A 15,180-nucleotide genomic window follows, 5' to 3' on the forward strand; every position below is an offset into this window, starting at 1 on the left:
AAGGAGGGCTTCCAATGAGTCCATTTTCAGGTTTAGGCTCCTAGCATTAAGCAACATGACCTTCAATTTGCTTTTTGACATATCTTTTATGCTGGAAGGTTTGTCTTTGGGACATTGCCTAAAAAAGGCAAAGTGAGGGAAGTGAGAGCATTGGCCAGGATCCAGAAACCCAGTAGTGACAGGTGAAGACCATCTCTGGCAAAGCATTGAGGCCTGTCAACAATGTCATCCCAGGCAGGCAAATACTGGATCCCCTTGGAATGACACCAGAAACTAAGCCAGTTGTTAAAGTCAATTATTTTTTGTTGGTATTATGGTATCATTCTTGGTGAAGGTAGGATGCTGCTTAGAGCTAGGGTCATACCTGCCTGGAGCACATACTCTGAGAGTTCAATCATGTCTCTCGTCATATAGTCCAGGGAAGTACATCTTAAGTCATTCACACCAACATGTGCAATGACAGAGTCGCACTTGTTGTGCAGAGACTTAAGTGCATGCGTGATGTGGTGGATTCCAGCACCAGACAGACAACTGACCGTGAGGTCCTTGTCAAGCCTGGTGAGGGGGACATCGGTGTGTCTTACAATTGAGTCACCAATGACTAGTGTGTTTGGTTTATTGTTGTGTCTTATGGGCTGTGATGGTTTATTGTTTTGCCTTATTGGCTGTGTTTGTGAGACACTGGTGTGTTGTCTGCTGTGTGTGATGTGTTTGCTATTGTGTGTGGAATGTTTGTGAGTGAATTTTGGAGTTCTCTGCTGTTTAGGTAAGTTTTTATTGAGGACCTTTACATAGGTATATGTGTGTTATACATGGCTATGTGATGTGAGTGTTGTGGTGTTTGTGCTGGCAATCTCCTCTTTGTCAGGATTACTGACTGTGCACAAGACAGCATGGACTCCAGGTTACTGATGTACGTGCATTTCTCACAGGGACCACCTCACTGACTGTGCACAAGACAGCATGGACTCCAGGTTACTGATGTGCGTGCATTTCTCACAGGGACCACCTCACTGACTGTGCACAAGACAGCATGGACTCCAGGTTACTGATGTACGTGCATTTCTCACAGGGACCACCTCACTGACTGTGCACAAGACAGCATGGACTCCAGGTTACTGATGTACATGCATTTCTCACAGGGACCACCTCACTGACTGTGCACAAGACAGCATGGACTCCAGGTTACTGATGTACGTGCATTTCTCACAGGGACCACCTCACTGACTGTGCACAAGACAGCATGGACTCCAGGTTACTGATGTACGTGCATTTCTCACAGGGACCACCTCACTGACTGTGCACAAGACAGCATGGACTCCAGGTTACTGATGTACGTGCATTTCTCACAGGGACCACCTCACTGACTGTGCACAAGACAGCATGGACTCCAGGTTACTGATGTGCATGCATTTCTCACAGGGACCACCTCACTGACTGTGCACAAGACAGCATGGACTCCAGGTTACTGATGTGCATGCATTTCTCACAGGGACCGCCTCATGCACAAGTTCAGTTTCCTTCTGTAGCAGTGAGGTAACATTGCACATTTTCAAGAACCAGTTTCTAATGCCACATCTGGAAGGGCTAAGGCTATGAAATGTTAGCAAGCTACTTACAGTGGTAAAAAGGGTTTAATTCTCCCGGACATTATTTGCCTACTGTGTGACCTTGGGCAAGACACTTAACCAAGTAGTGCTTTGGGTCAGTTAGGAATTTGGGCTAGGGAAACTAATGATCTTGTGGACTGCATACCTACTAACTACATATGAACCTATGAAATCTTAGCCTGCCATAGTCAGACTAACTCCTTTGTGCTCATCACTCAGTAAGAACCTATGAAATCTTAGCCTGCCATAGTCAGACTAACTCCTTTGTGCCTGTCACTCAGTATGAACATATGAAATCTTAGCCTGCCATAGTCAGTCTAACTCCTTTGTGCCTGTCACTCAGTATGAACCTATGAAATCTTAGCCTGCCATAGTCAGACTAACTCCTTTGTGCCTGTCACTCAGTATGAACGTATAAAATCTTAGCCTGCCATAGTCAAACTAACTCTTTTGTGCCCATCACTCAGTAAGAACCTATGAAATCTTAGCCTGCCATAGTCAGATTAACTCCTTTGTGCCTGTCACTCAGTATGAACGTATGAAATCTTAGCCTGCCACAGTCAGACTAACTCTTTTGTGCTCATCACTCAGTAAGAACCTATGAAATCTTAGCCTGCCATAGTCAGACTAACTCCTTTGTGCTCATCACTAAGTAAGAACCTATGAAATCTTAGCCTGCCATAATCAGTCTAACTCCTTTGTGCCTGTCACTCAGTATGAACCCATGAAATCTTAGCCTGCCATAGTCAGTCTAACTCCTTTGTGCCTGTCACTCAGTAAGAACCTATGAAATCTTAGCCTGCCATAGTCAGACTAACTCCTTTGTGCCTGTCACTCAGTATGAACGTATGAAATCTTAGCCTGTCATAGTCAGTCTAACTCCTTTGTGCCTGTCACTCAGTAAGAACCTATGAAATCTTAGCCTGCCATAGTCAGACTAACTCCTTTGTGCCTGTCACTCAGTATGAACCCATGAAATCTTAGCCTGCCATAGTCAGACTAACTCCTTTGTGCCTGTCACTCAGTATGAACCCATGAAATCTTAGCCTGCCATAGTCAAACTAACTCCTTTGTGCCCGTCACTCAGCTGGATTTGTCCCTGACTCCAGTATTTGCTTTACGGATGGTGAGCCCACACTACTCAATTCAGCTTTTGTAGCTGAGCCCAAGGAGGGTCACCCTCTCCACCAAGATCGTACTGGTGAACATCATCCCAAACACTGTCTCAGGCAGTGAATCCCAGTAGCTGCCTTCTAGCTAAGGTTATCTTATTCATTAAATGAACCATTATGGGACACAGATTTTTGGATTACTGTCTGCCTGGCCCCTTCTCGTAGACTACTTTGTCAAGTTTGACCCTAGCAGGACACAAAGCTCTAGAAAACCTAACTCTGAGAATCACAGAGACAGGCAATCCCCCTCTGCCGTGACAAGGTTACACGACTCAGTAAAGCTGAAGATAGTGATCATTGTATTAATGGAACACACCATCACATCCTCTTTTGTTTGTTTACTAACTGGATAACTGGGCTGCTCTACTGAACACTTTCAGCTACAACCTGGGCCAAAGACCTTACAGTGTCAGATGTTGCTTGAAAATTGGAGGAGGTTGTATAGACAACCTTCTGTTGTGATCAGTTGTCTTAGTTAATCAGGTATAAACTAATCACAAATGCAATTACATGCTAAAGCCAACAACAGTAAACACCTAATGCCGATGCACAAAGTAGAACAAATCTAGTGATTATACTTATATTGTGGCAGCACATTTATGTGGGAAATTTATAAACAAAAACACAGAGGAAAAAGAACTAAAATGCTCTTACTTATGAGAAAACGGGGAGTGAGTAACAGAGCAATAAGTTATGGTAATACATGAGGGTAGAGAGAATTTATGAATACTTAAAAGTGGTGTAGGTGTTCATGGATAAGGTGGGTAGGTGAACTGGAATTGAGAAGGGGGGTTTAATATTAGCCATAATGCAGTGACAATCATGAATATTTCTGAGGTGCTATGCTGTAGTTCTTTTCAAAATACATTTGAGGAAGGACATATTTCTGATTTGCAGGACCAGTTTTGCTAATTCTGTTCTTGCTAAGGGCTCTGATAAAGTCAGGTCTTACCAGAATAATGGCTGCATTGTTTTGATTTCTGTGAGAATATGCAGAAAATTTAAAAGTTAAGCCTATTTGTAGGGGGGGGCAGTAGTTAACATTCTGTAGGTTGTATATTAGGGACACTAAACGTGTGACTTGTGCAGTGGTAGAGTGGTGTTCAAATTGACTGGAAAATGTATTGCCAAACATCTGCAGTATTGTGGTTACAGTTAAAGATAGTTATATGAAGTGCATATAACTAGACTAACAAAATTAATTCCAAGGGTTCTTCTAGAGTCTTCTATGGGAAGTTTAGATGCAGAGCAGTATACTTTCAGATGTTACGTGATTTTTTAAATTGTGGTGTTATCGTGATGCTTAAGGGAAATCCAGAGTGGAACCCAAACAGATGATGAGGTGTGTTTGAGGGTGTGCTTGTTTAACTGGCATGCAGTTTGACATGTGAAGATTCTGAGAATTTGCATTTTATAATTTTAGTTGGGCTCCAAAGCCCATGGGCATTACTTAGGTGTGGGTCAGTGCAAGTTTGTTTTGCTGAACCCAAGTTGATATTTAATTGAGGGTATTTATATGAAGGGATTGTAGGATTTTGCTTTTTTGCCACTTTCAGAAATGACTCTTTTTATCTGTATGTAGTGTTGAAGTGGGGCTACAGCATGTGAGATGGGACAGAGGAAGTCGGGAAGGACACTGATGAATAGGGAAATGAGCACTGGACTCTGCTGACATTTGTGGGATACGTGGAACGAAATGTCCTTCTACTTGCCCTGCTTGCACTTCCTGTCGTATTCCTGATCGTAGTTTATCCCAGTAATATTCTATAAATGTATTTCAATCTCTCTGTGTTTCATTTGTTGCGAGGTTTTCTCCTCTTGTATATATAATTTACTTATCAGTTATTGTAAAATGTATTTATGTGTATTTTGTGGAGCCTTTCAACTACTGTTTATGTTTTTGAACCTGTTGTGCAGCTTTTCTCCCAGGGCCTTCTCTGAAAATGGGCCATTGGCTCACTCAGGCTTTCCCAATTACCAAGGGACAAATAAATAAAATAAATAAAAGTGCCTTTATCTAAGGTATGGGGTTACATTAGTAACAATGACAGAGCAGTTCCATAAATATATGTAAAACTATGGCAGGGAATTGTCAATGAAACCAAAGTATTTCAGTGTGGGGGAGGCAACAGGTGGTGCAGAATTTTAAAAGCTCTTCTGCAGTTTGTAAAACACTCTCAGTGAGGAGTCCTTTTAACAAGTTTGGGTATATGATATCAATAATAAAGTATGTAACAGTTTATCTGTTTTTTATTTTTATTTAGCATTTATTTAGCAAGAAAGTCCAACTTGGATTGAGACAATTTTCAGTCGAGGCCTGGGAGAAACACTCCAGATGCATGTCTTTGTGATGTGGGAGGAAACCGGAGCACCTGGAGGAAACCCACACATACGCAGGGAGGACATGCAGACTGCACACAGAAAGCATCAAGATGAGAATCAAACTGGAGAATGTCTTGCTGTGAGGCAACAATGCAAACTACTGCACCACTGCACCACTGCACCACTGCACATATCCATCTACATAAAGGTATTATGACTCACTACTGCACCACTGCACCATATCCATCTACATAAAGGTATTATGACCCTTGTGGAACACACTGATGTTTAGAAAGTAAGCCATATTCATTGACTTAGCCAGGGACACTCATCTCAAGTGGGGATTCACCTAATAGACACACTCCCAGGGACTGTGTCTTCATACCCCTTCCTGTGGTTGAAATGAGCATACTTTACAGCTTCTTCATTCTTCACCCTAGTTTTGGCAGTTAATTCACTGTTTGAAATTCATTCAGACACCCTTCCTTGCACCAGCAGGCTAGGTTTCTGAAAACATCTGAGTGCTTCAAAGCAATGCATTTCAGAAGTCATGCATTAGCGTAAAGGCTGTCAAATACTTTTAGCCTATCCTTCAAATAGTTATGTGGATACAATCAAAAAACAGTCGTAGTCTAATATGCTTCACTTTACTTATGTGATACCATGAATAATTTAATAAGTTGCCAAGTATGTTAATCAGGAAAATTCCATGATCACCCAGTTATAGAGCATTGCTGTTTAGTGAAATATTTGACTTCCTTGGAGTGCATTACTTCTCCCCTCCCTGTATCATTCATTGACACTCTACTGAGTGCTCCACATCCATCTCTGGGGTTACCAGCCACCTTACCTGCTCCCCCAAGGTTGGGGCTGGTGCGAAGCTTAATGACGTTCTGGATGTCTAGCCGACTACTTCTGCAGAGGGGAGGTTTTTTTTCCTTTATGTGCTACCTATTCTCCTGCCCCTCCCCAGGTTTCACCAATGTCATCCAGGGGCTACTCCCCTGATTGGACCATGCCTCCCCTTCAAGGAGCATAGTCGGCTAATGCCCACCCTCCCTGCTACTGCCTCAGATGCTAGAGATGTTAATCAGACCCAGTTTACCTAGAACATAGTTAGGGCTTTACCCATCTATGCCATAGTTCAGCACTTTCTTGACTGTTTCTTAGGTTTTAGCATCAAAAAGCAGTGTTTTAGTCTGTTTCATTTCAGAGGCTTAGCATGCATGAACTTCAACATACAGTTCAGTCCTATTCAGTGACTTTCTTATACCATTTATTTTTGTTTTGATTTTATTTATTTAGTAATAAAGAAAATACTGTGGACACAAGTGTCTTTTCAGGGTAACCTGAGAGAATTACATGATTAAGTTATTTGTTCAGTCACACAGAACAGAAATGAAGGCTTTAAGAAACAAATCCAGGACTACAGAATGAAGTCTGTTAGTAATTGATAGCAACAGTTCTCTGTGCTAAGCTGACAGACTTTTCAAAAATAATGCAGAAATCATCAATTCTCTGATTCCACTCTGAGAAATTCTGAAGGCAGAGGCCTTGAGACATCTGTGGAGTGGTGTGATAGAACACATCTGTACATCAGAAGTTCAGTGTTACGATTGTTTTTCTGCTTGTAATTATCACTTCTCTTCACATCTGTACATCAGAAGTTCAGTGTTACGATTGTTTTTCTGCTTGTAATTATCACTTCTCTTCACATCTGTACATCAGAAGTTCAGTGTTACGATTGTTTTTCTGCTTGTAATTATCACTTCTCTTCACGAAATACATTAAGAGAACATCTGATTAATACAGGTAGAGTTTTAATTATATAAAACTTGAGAATCTTTATACTTTATAGTATTACTATGAGTATTATTATTTGCACATTACTGGTTTTATTGTATGTAGAACGTATATGCTGTAACATTCTAAATAACTGCCTCTCAACTACTATATAAATATAAAAAAGGGAGCATCTGATTAAGTTGATCAGATCATTATCTAACTACCACTGCAGGAGCCATAGGGGATGCCTGCTGAAATTCCACAGACACTAATTGGGATCCCTAGGATTGTGGAACTGCAAGTATGAATATGAGAGAGACTACATACCAAGTGTCAGACTTGATGTCTTTCAGTATTTTCCCTACTCTGAGGTGCAGCAATGACAGTTACTAAGTGATAAAGGTGTGATGTACAGGGGAACGTTGTCCTCCTGTAAAAAGTAAAAGTAAGTTTCAGATTTTTAATTTTCAAAGTGTTAGTACTCTTACTTCCAGTAGGGAGCCACATCAAACTAAACTTGTGTTAAAGTTATAACATTAGCAGTGGAACATTGTCTGGCATATTTTATGAAAGTAGTTTCTGTTAGACAACTGAAACAGAAACAATTACAATATAATTCTTAAATTCTTTATGATATTTATAAAACAGCAATGTTCTAAATTGGTTCTGGTGAAATGAAGAACACAGAACGCAAAGTGTCATATTTATTAGTGAAAAAAAAAGTATGTATGGTGTCATCCTTTTTTATTCAAATAGATAAGTCATTAGCGGAATATTTATGAGGGCTTCTTAACATGATGTTTGACCCTCTGCAGGAGGAAGACCGATACAAAGAGATACTGAGTCGCAGTACCAGTGAAGATATAGCCAGTGACTACTTCAGACCAAAAAGGGCAAATCAAATCCTCAATTCGGACCCCATGAGAAGTCTAAGTAAGCATTTTCATACAATATGGTTACATTTTGTCCCACAGATTATCTCAGTGGTATGCATCGATTTTTTTAAATTTCGGACAATATTCAGGAATGCTGTAACTGTGGTATATATGTGTAAATCATTGTACAAATTGTTTGGCTAGTGATACACTAGTATACGTGCCCAAAGTAGTGAGTTTCTTGGAAAACTTATGGTGCCCTGTGTTACACATATAGCCAGCCATAGTGCTAAGCAAACTAGATGGCTACTTTGAGTGCAAAATGGCCAGGGATATTTTCCAATTTTTGAAATTTATTTTAAACAATGAAATGTGTCTGCAGCCCTTATTTACTTAAATGAATGAACAGCCCATGACATCCCTGTACAAAGTAGCCTTATGGAGGAGGAAGTGCTGTACACTTGGTCTGAATTTGCAAACTTTCTGCTCTTTCCCATCCATGATGTAGGCAATGAATCAGATTTGTTTTCTAGATTGTGGGTGGGATGACAAAGTGTATAAAACCTACAAATTTAAAATAAAAAAGTAGATCTGGTAACTATAAAACCGCAGTGAGACTTCAAAGGGTGAGGTACATATTTTTTAAATGCTGGCAGACAACCAGATATTATAGGCAAATGGCTCCTTGTGGGATACTCTTAGAGTAAATACATTAGTAAACAGAGTTTAAATACATTACTGCAGACAATATTTTATGTATTTGTTTTATTTTAGTCAAGCATCTGAGATACGCACAGGTAATAAAAGTTGTTGTAATTGCTGGGTATATCTGTGAATGAAAATTACTCTTACCCCACTATTGTTGGCTCATTATTATGGCTTTGCAGGACTAGTTTGATCTGTGTGAATGTCAAGCAAGTTAAAATACTTTAGTATGGCTACTTCTCATACAAAACAAAGCGGAAATACAATGCTGTGGCCATTCTTGTTCATTTTTTATCACAATCAGACTTCTAGATTGTACATAGTCAACAAAGTCACTATAACTGCTGGGATGGGTTATGTCTAATTTTTTTGTAATTTACTCAGTTAAAATAATCAATCTGTCTTTGCAGGGTTACTGTGCATGTTTGTGAAGTTGTCATACTTTACTGTGGCTTTTGTGTATTTGTATGAAACAAACTCAAAATAAATTACTGTGGCTATTAGTATTTTATTTTTTTCACCAAAAACATACATGAGTCTTTCTGTGGATGAGAATGACTGACTCTGCTGTAGTGATCAAGTTAAATATGCTCACTTTGCAAGATTAGTATCATACTGTAAAGCAAACTGGAATATTTTACAATAGCCATTTTTAAAATAATTGTCAGTTATCTGGGGTGTGCACAGTCCATAAAATAGTTGTAATTGATGGATACAGAGGCCATCTGTGGATATAACTGACTTACTTCTGCTGTTCTTTCATCACAGTGAGTATAACTGGCAGGCAAAGTGTTCATAGGTTCATACTAGGCTATCTGCCCTGGGGCAATTATAAGCCTAGCCCGATTCTGTATGGCTTACGCCACTCCTTGATTTAAGTATACTGTGCCCTTTTTAACGTTTAGTTTACTGTGCCTCTGTCTAATAGTGACACGGGAGTAATCCCTGGGACAAACCTACGATCCCCCATCCACCTATCAAGATTCTTCTTGAAGTGATTCAGTGAGGTGCTCTGCCTCACATGAACTGGAATTCTATTCCAGAGCGAAGGGAGCCTCTGGTTTATGAACCTGTCCCTCCATCAAGTTCTATTTATTTCTGTGCTGAGGTTCAAGTCCCTCGAGCGTGTGGCTCTAAGGGATTTAGATTTACTGAGGTGGAGCATGTCCATTAATTCTGGATTTAACATAGCTTTGTATGTCAGGCATAGATCGCCTTGAAGTAGGCAGTATGCAACTGAGTAGAGCTGGAGTTTTTTTAACCGAGCAGCATATGACATCTGTTTGAGACCCTTGATCCTCTTGGTGAGATACGTTTGGGGTCTCTCTAATTGCTGCAGGTGTCAGGTAAGGTACATCCCAAAAGGGGCATTGTATTCTATGAAGGGCCTGATGAGGGATAAATAAAGGGGCACGATTACCTCTCTTGATCTAGATGTGAAACCCTTCGTGATGAGGTGGGCTATGTAGAAGGTCTTTCTAACCACTTTGGCAATGTGGTTTTCAAAGGAGAGATTGCTATCAACTTGGGTCCCCAGGTCCCTAATAACTTTCTCTGTACTTAATAGGTTTCCGCCTATGTGGTAATTTGTGGGCACATTGTTTTTGCCAAAGGGTATGACTATACATTTTTTGGCATTTAGCTTTAAACCATGGCGCTGGCACCAGTTATCTGTCTCTGTGAGACCTTTTTGAAGGATGTTTGTGTCAGCTGGAGAGTCGATTATGGTGCCCAGTTTGCAGTCGTCTGCAAACTTGGTGAGCCATAGTCCTCCCATGTTTGCCTGTACCTCGGAAAAGTATATACCAAACAAGAGTGGTCCCAGGACAGAACCCTGTGGGACGCCACTTGTGACCAGTTTCGAGTCTGACATGGCTCCAGCAACTCTCACTCTGTGGGTTCTGTCTTTGAGCCAGTTTGCGACCCATCTTGTGACATAGGGGTTTATATTTAAGCTGGATACCTTAACTATGATGCCCAAGTGGGGTATTGTGTCAAATGCCTTTGCAAGGTCCAAATAGGCTGTGTGTACTACCTTCCCTTCATCTATGGCTTTGCTGACTATTTCGAAGAAGTCAAACAGGTTCAAAAGGCAGGATCTGCCCTTGACAAAGCCGAACTGGGTAGGATCTAGTGTCTGTAGGTCCCCAATGTCTTTGTTTATGAGCTCCATGATGATCCTCTCCATAGCCTTGCAGACTAAGCTAGTCAGACTTATGGAGTGATAGTTTCCAGGGTCCGTAGAGGCTCCACCTTTGTGGAGTGGGACCACTGTTGCTGTATGCCATTCTGTGGGCACATATCCTGTAGTGAGGCTGAGATTGTATAGCTGTTTTATTTGAGGGATTAGTTCCTCTTGGAGTCCATGTAGGACGCAACCTGGGACGCCATTTGGTCCCATGGAAGCAGTGTTTTTTGCTTTGGAGAGGGCAGCCTTCACCCGAGCATCAGAGATGTTTGGGAGGCAGCCCTCTGCCGGGATAGATACTTGCTCTTTTGGGGGGGGGGGGGGGAGAAATTTGCACTGAACCTGTCTGCCAGGATATTGGTGATGTCTGTGGGTTCAGTGTATTTTTTGTCGTTTAGAATCAACTCAGAACAAGTCTGGGAGTTGCATCCCAGGTTCCTAACATAACTGAAAAAAGCCTTATGACTGTCCTTGGTGTCCTGTGCAATTTTTCTCTCGAAGCTGGCCTTGGAGGATTTTATGAGGTATCGTAATTTTTTGCTAGTACTGATCAGAGATGCCTTCCCTAATAGGGATTTTGCTCTATCATGTAGTAGCTTCCTCCTTCTGTTGTACAGTTTATTTATGGCAGGGGTCCACCAGACTGGACACCTGCCTTTGGATGATTGGGTCTTGGTTTTGTTTGGGATAGCATGATCCATGCATTCCTGGAGATGTCCGTAGAATGCGTTTATATAGGATTCTGCAGTTTGGGCCGTAGTTTCCACTGGCCCTGGGGCCTTGAAGGATTCCACTTCGGCTTTGAGAAGTGAGAAGTTCACTTTTGAGAAGTTTTTCACTGTGGTTTTCTGGGCTGGGGGTGGGGTCGGGATGTGGACATCCAGTGAAATTAATTTATGGTCTGATCTTACCAATGAGGGATATACTTCTGGTGTGGAGCATAGAGTCCCCATGTTGGTAATGATCAGGTCTAGTATGTTGCCCCCTCTTGTGGGAGTGGTGACTAGTTGTTCCATAGCATTTGAGTTTATAATTTCCAAGAACCTTTGGGCTAAGGTGCTGGGGCTTGAGTAGTGCTCCCAGTCAATGTTTGGGTAGTTGAAGTCACCCAATATAATGGTGTTCGGAGAGATCTTCATGTTCTCCAATGTTTTCAGGAAAGCCGAGTGGGATTCCTGAATTTGAGAGGGTGGTCTGTAGGATGCTATAAACTGAAAGCAGTCTTGCCCACTGTTAGTTGCACATGGATGGTCTCCGATACTTCGTGCAATGCCACTAACCTGGAGGTGTGGATATCCTTGATAAATATGGAAACTCCCCCTCCTTTTATGGTTCGGTCCGGGTTTTGGGGCCGAAAAGCATGATATGAGGTATAGCCTGGTAGTGCTGGGATGCTCTCTGGAGCCTTGAACCAGGTTTCTGTCACTGCACAGATATCGATGTTCTCCATACTGAGGAGAGCTTCGAGTGCGTGCATCTTGAGGTTAAGACTTCTGGCGTTAAGCAGCATTACCCTTAGTTTCTTGTTCCTTGTGCTATCTATGGGGGTGGGTTTGACTTTTGAGCCTTGCCTAAAAAAGGCACTATGGGGGTGGCAAGAGCCTTTTCCATTATCCGAATGCCCAGTGGTGACAGGTGCAAGCCGTCCCTAGCGAAGCAACGTTGCTTGTCGAGCATGTCATCCCAGGCTGACAGACACTGGATCCCCTTTGAATGACACCAAAATTTTAGCCAATTGTTAAAATCGATCATTTTGTCTTTGTACTGTGGCATCATTCTAGGTGAGGGTAAGATGCTGCTCAAGGTCAGGGTCATACCAGCCTGGGCTACATGATCAGAGAGCTCCTCTATGTCTCTTTTCATGTAGTCCAGGGAGGTATGTCTCAGGTCATTCACACCAGCATGTACAATGACTGAGTCATATTTGTATTTGCTTTGGAGTGACCTGAGTGCTTGCGTTATGTGGCGGATCCTAGCACCCAACAGGCAGCTCACCATGACCTTCTCTTTATTCAGCCTGGTGAGCGGGACGTCAGTGTGTCTGACAATAGTCACCTATTACAAGAGTATCAGGTGTGTTATTCAGCCTTAAGGGCTGTGGCTGCTTGGCACACTGACTTTGTGGGCTATGTGTTGTGTGTGTTTTGTTTTGAGGTAGCGTTTGCTTGGATGTCTGCTTTGGAGGTCTCTGTTGCTTAGGTAGATTTTTATTTAGAGCCTCCAAGTATGTTTTTGTGTATTTATGTGTTTGGTTCGCTAATGTGGTGGGACTATGTGATACTGGAATTGTGTTGTGTGAGGTTACCTTCTCCTCCTGACTGGTTACACCAGTTTTGAGATGAGAGAGCTCAGCCTCCAATTTGGCTAAATAGTTAGAGCAATTTGTGTTGTGTTTGGGTGTTTTTTTTTGTGTGTGTTCGATGTTCACGGGTTTCGACATTTTCGTGTCGATTATTACGCTGTCGACAGTTTGAGTTTTCGACAGCGTAATATAAATGCTATTTTCCCACATGCTTTTGGAAGACTTGAAGTATTGTTTTGCAAATTTTAGCCAGGCCTGGATGTTTTTCTGTGTAGGAAAAGGCTTCTGTCTTGCAATCCTACCTCATAGACCAGACATATGGAGAATACGGGAGATTGTTGTCGCATGTAGTACACAACCAGTACTTGCCAGAAATTCATGCAGCTCCTTCAGTGTTGCTGTAAGTCTCTTGGCAGCGCCTCTGACCAGTTTTTGTCTTGTCTTTTCATAAGTTTTGGAGGGACATCCAGTTCTTTGCAATGTCACTGTTGTACCATATTTTCTCCACTTTTTGATGACTGTCTTCACTGTGTTCCATGGTATAGCCAATGTGTGGACATTTTTTTGCCAAGGTGTCTCACAGCAGTCAGTAATTTGAATTTCTCCTTTGATGAAAGAATTACAGGTTCAATTTCAGTGGGGAAAGGCTGAGCAATTGATCATCTACTGTCTTCTCCAAGCACTGGAAATGAGGTTCTGTATGGACTGAGTGAATTTTCTCTGAGGGTGAGGGTAGAGTGTTGTGCAGGCTCAACTGGGGCATGACAATCTGCAAAATTATAGGATATCACTGCACATCAATTCCTTGCCTATTAACCCAGACCTCCCAACTTGCCTGGAGTTGTACTTCACTCCTATAATGTGGCTAAACTCTGGAATCTGACTCCTCTTTCTCTCAGGTAAACTGAGAGCTCATCTTCTAAAAAACGCATCTGCACACACTCTTTCTCAAAATGTGGTTGTACTACTTTTCTTGTAAACCTGGCAAGTCTTTTCTGCAACAACTTCCTTCACCCACATCTTCACAAATCTCTACTACTACAAGGTTCTCTTTAAGCACAACCTAGAACTCCCTTTGCTTATGTTATGAATATGTTTATCATATTGATCACTGCTGCACTAGCCTTGGCAATATGGGTTACATCTTGCCGAGGATGTAAAAGCCAGCCAGCTTCAAAAGCTTCAGGGCATGTTTCACACTCGCAAACTGTCAAGCAGCTCAAGCTGAGCTGACTAAAAGACAAGCTTGGGTGAGAAGCCCTTCACTGCCATTGAACAATACAATCCTGTGAAGCTTTTGAGGCTCAACGGTCAGCTTGAACTTTTTTTTCCTGAGCCAATAAATTCCCTTTCAGGGGGAAAAAAAACTTCCATTTACTTAAATATTTGCTGATGTTTTATTACTTTTCTCCTCAGGAAAGTTATTTTAAAGCTAGGAGTGTTGTACTTTAATGGACTGTCTTAAGACTGTAACATACTGTTAAAAGGAGCAGTCATTGTTTTTCTGTCTGTTTAAAAGTAGTGTAAGATAGATGAAAATATTTTTCTGTGTGTAAATAGTGTTATAAAGTGCTTTTTACTGTGTTTTTTTCCCCATCAAAAAGTATATTTTGTGCTGGTACTGTTTATCAGCAGTTGCTGCTTGTCTTCCCTGGGAAAGAATTGCCATGGAAATGATTAACAATGACATAGGAAACACTCAGACATTGGGCCGATCCAGTTTGGTTTCATCAAAGGAAGGTCATGTCTACTGAACCTGGTGGAGTTCTTTGAGGAGGACACCAAGGCATTGGATGAGGACAACATGGTGCATACTGTCTACCTTGACCTAGCTAAGAAATTTGATACGATACCCAACTCAGGCATTATAAACACCCACTGAATTAGACATAAACCCCTGTGTAACTTTCTAGACAGCCAGCTGGCTTACAGACAAGACCTTGGAATATAGGATTTGAGAGACCACCTCCACAAAGGGGCTAGTCACCAGTGGAATCCTCCAGGGCACTGTGCTAGATCTGCTCCTCTTTGGCATCTGTTTTTCAGAAGTGAAGGCCAATGTTAAGGTCTTCTATTTTACCAAGGTTTGCAGATGACCGCAAGCTAGAAACAATCACAGAAATCATCCAAGATAGTAAAAGGTTAGGAAGGTCTAACACAGTCAAATGATTGGTGCCAAAGCCACTACTTAAAACTTAATGCCAAAAATGCATAATAGTAC

The 15,180-nt window shown here is 41.6% G+C and overlaps 1 protein-coding gene across 1 annotated transcript in view; it reads left to right on the forward strand.

The window, feature by feature from the left end:
* KIF17 (kinesin family member 17) overlaps nucleotides 1–15,180 on the forward strand; it is a 1,182,720-nt gene that overhangs the window by 1,132,363 nt on the left and 35,177 nt on the right. Inside the window, exon 13 of the mRNA XM_044063178.1 lies at nucleotides 7,705–7,822. Within this exon, the coding sequence (XP_043919113.1) occupies nucleotides 7,705–7,822 (118 nt within the window). The remainder of the gene's footprint in view (nucleotides 1–7,704; nucleotides 7,823–15,180) is intronic.

Source organism: Protopterus annectens, chromosome 2.part1 (genome assembly GCF_019279795.1).
Source record: "Protopterus annectens isolate FY-2018-M chromosome 2.part1, PAN1.0, whole genome shotgun sequence".
Lineage (NCBI taxonomy): Eukaryota > Metazoa > Chordata > Ceratodontiformes > Protopteridae > Protopterus > Protopterus annectens.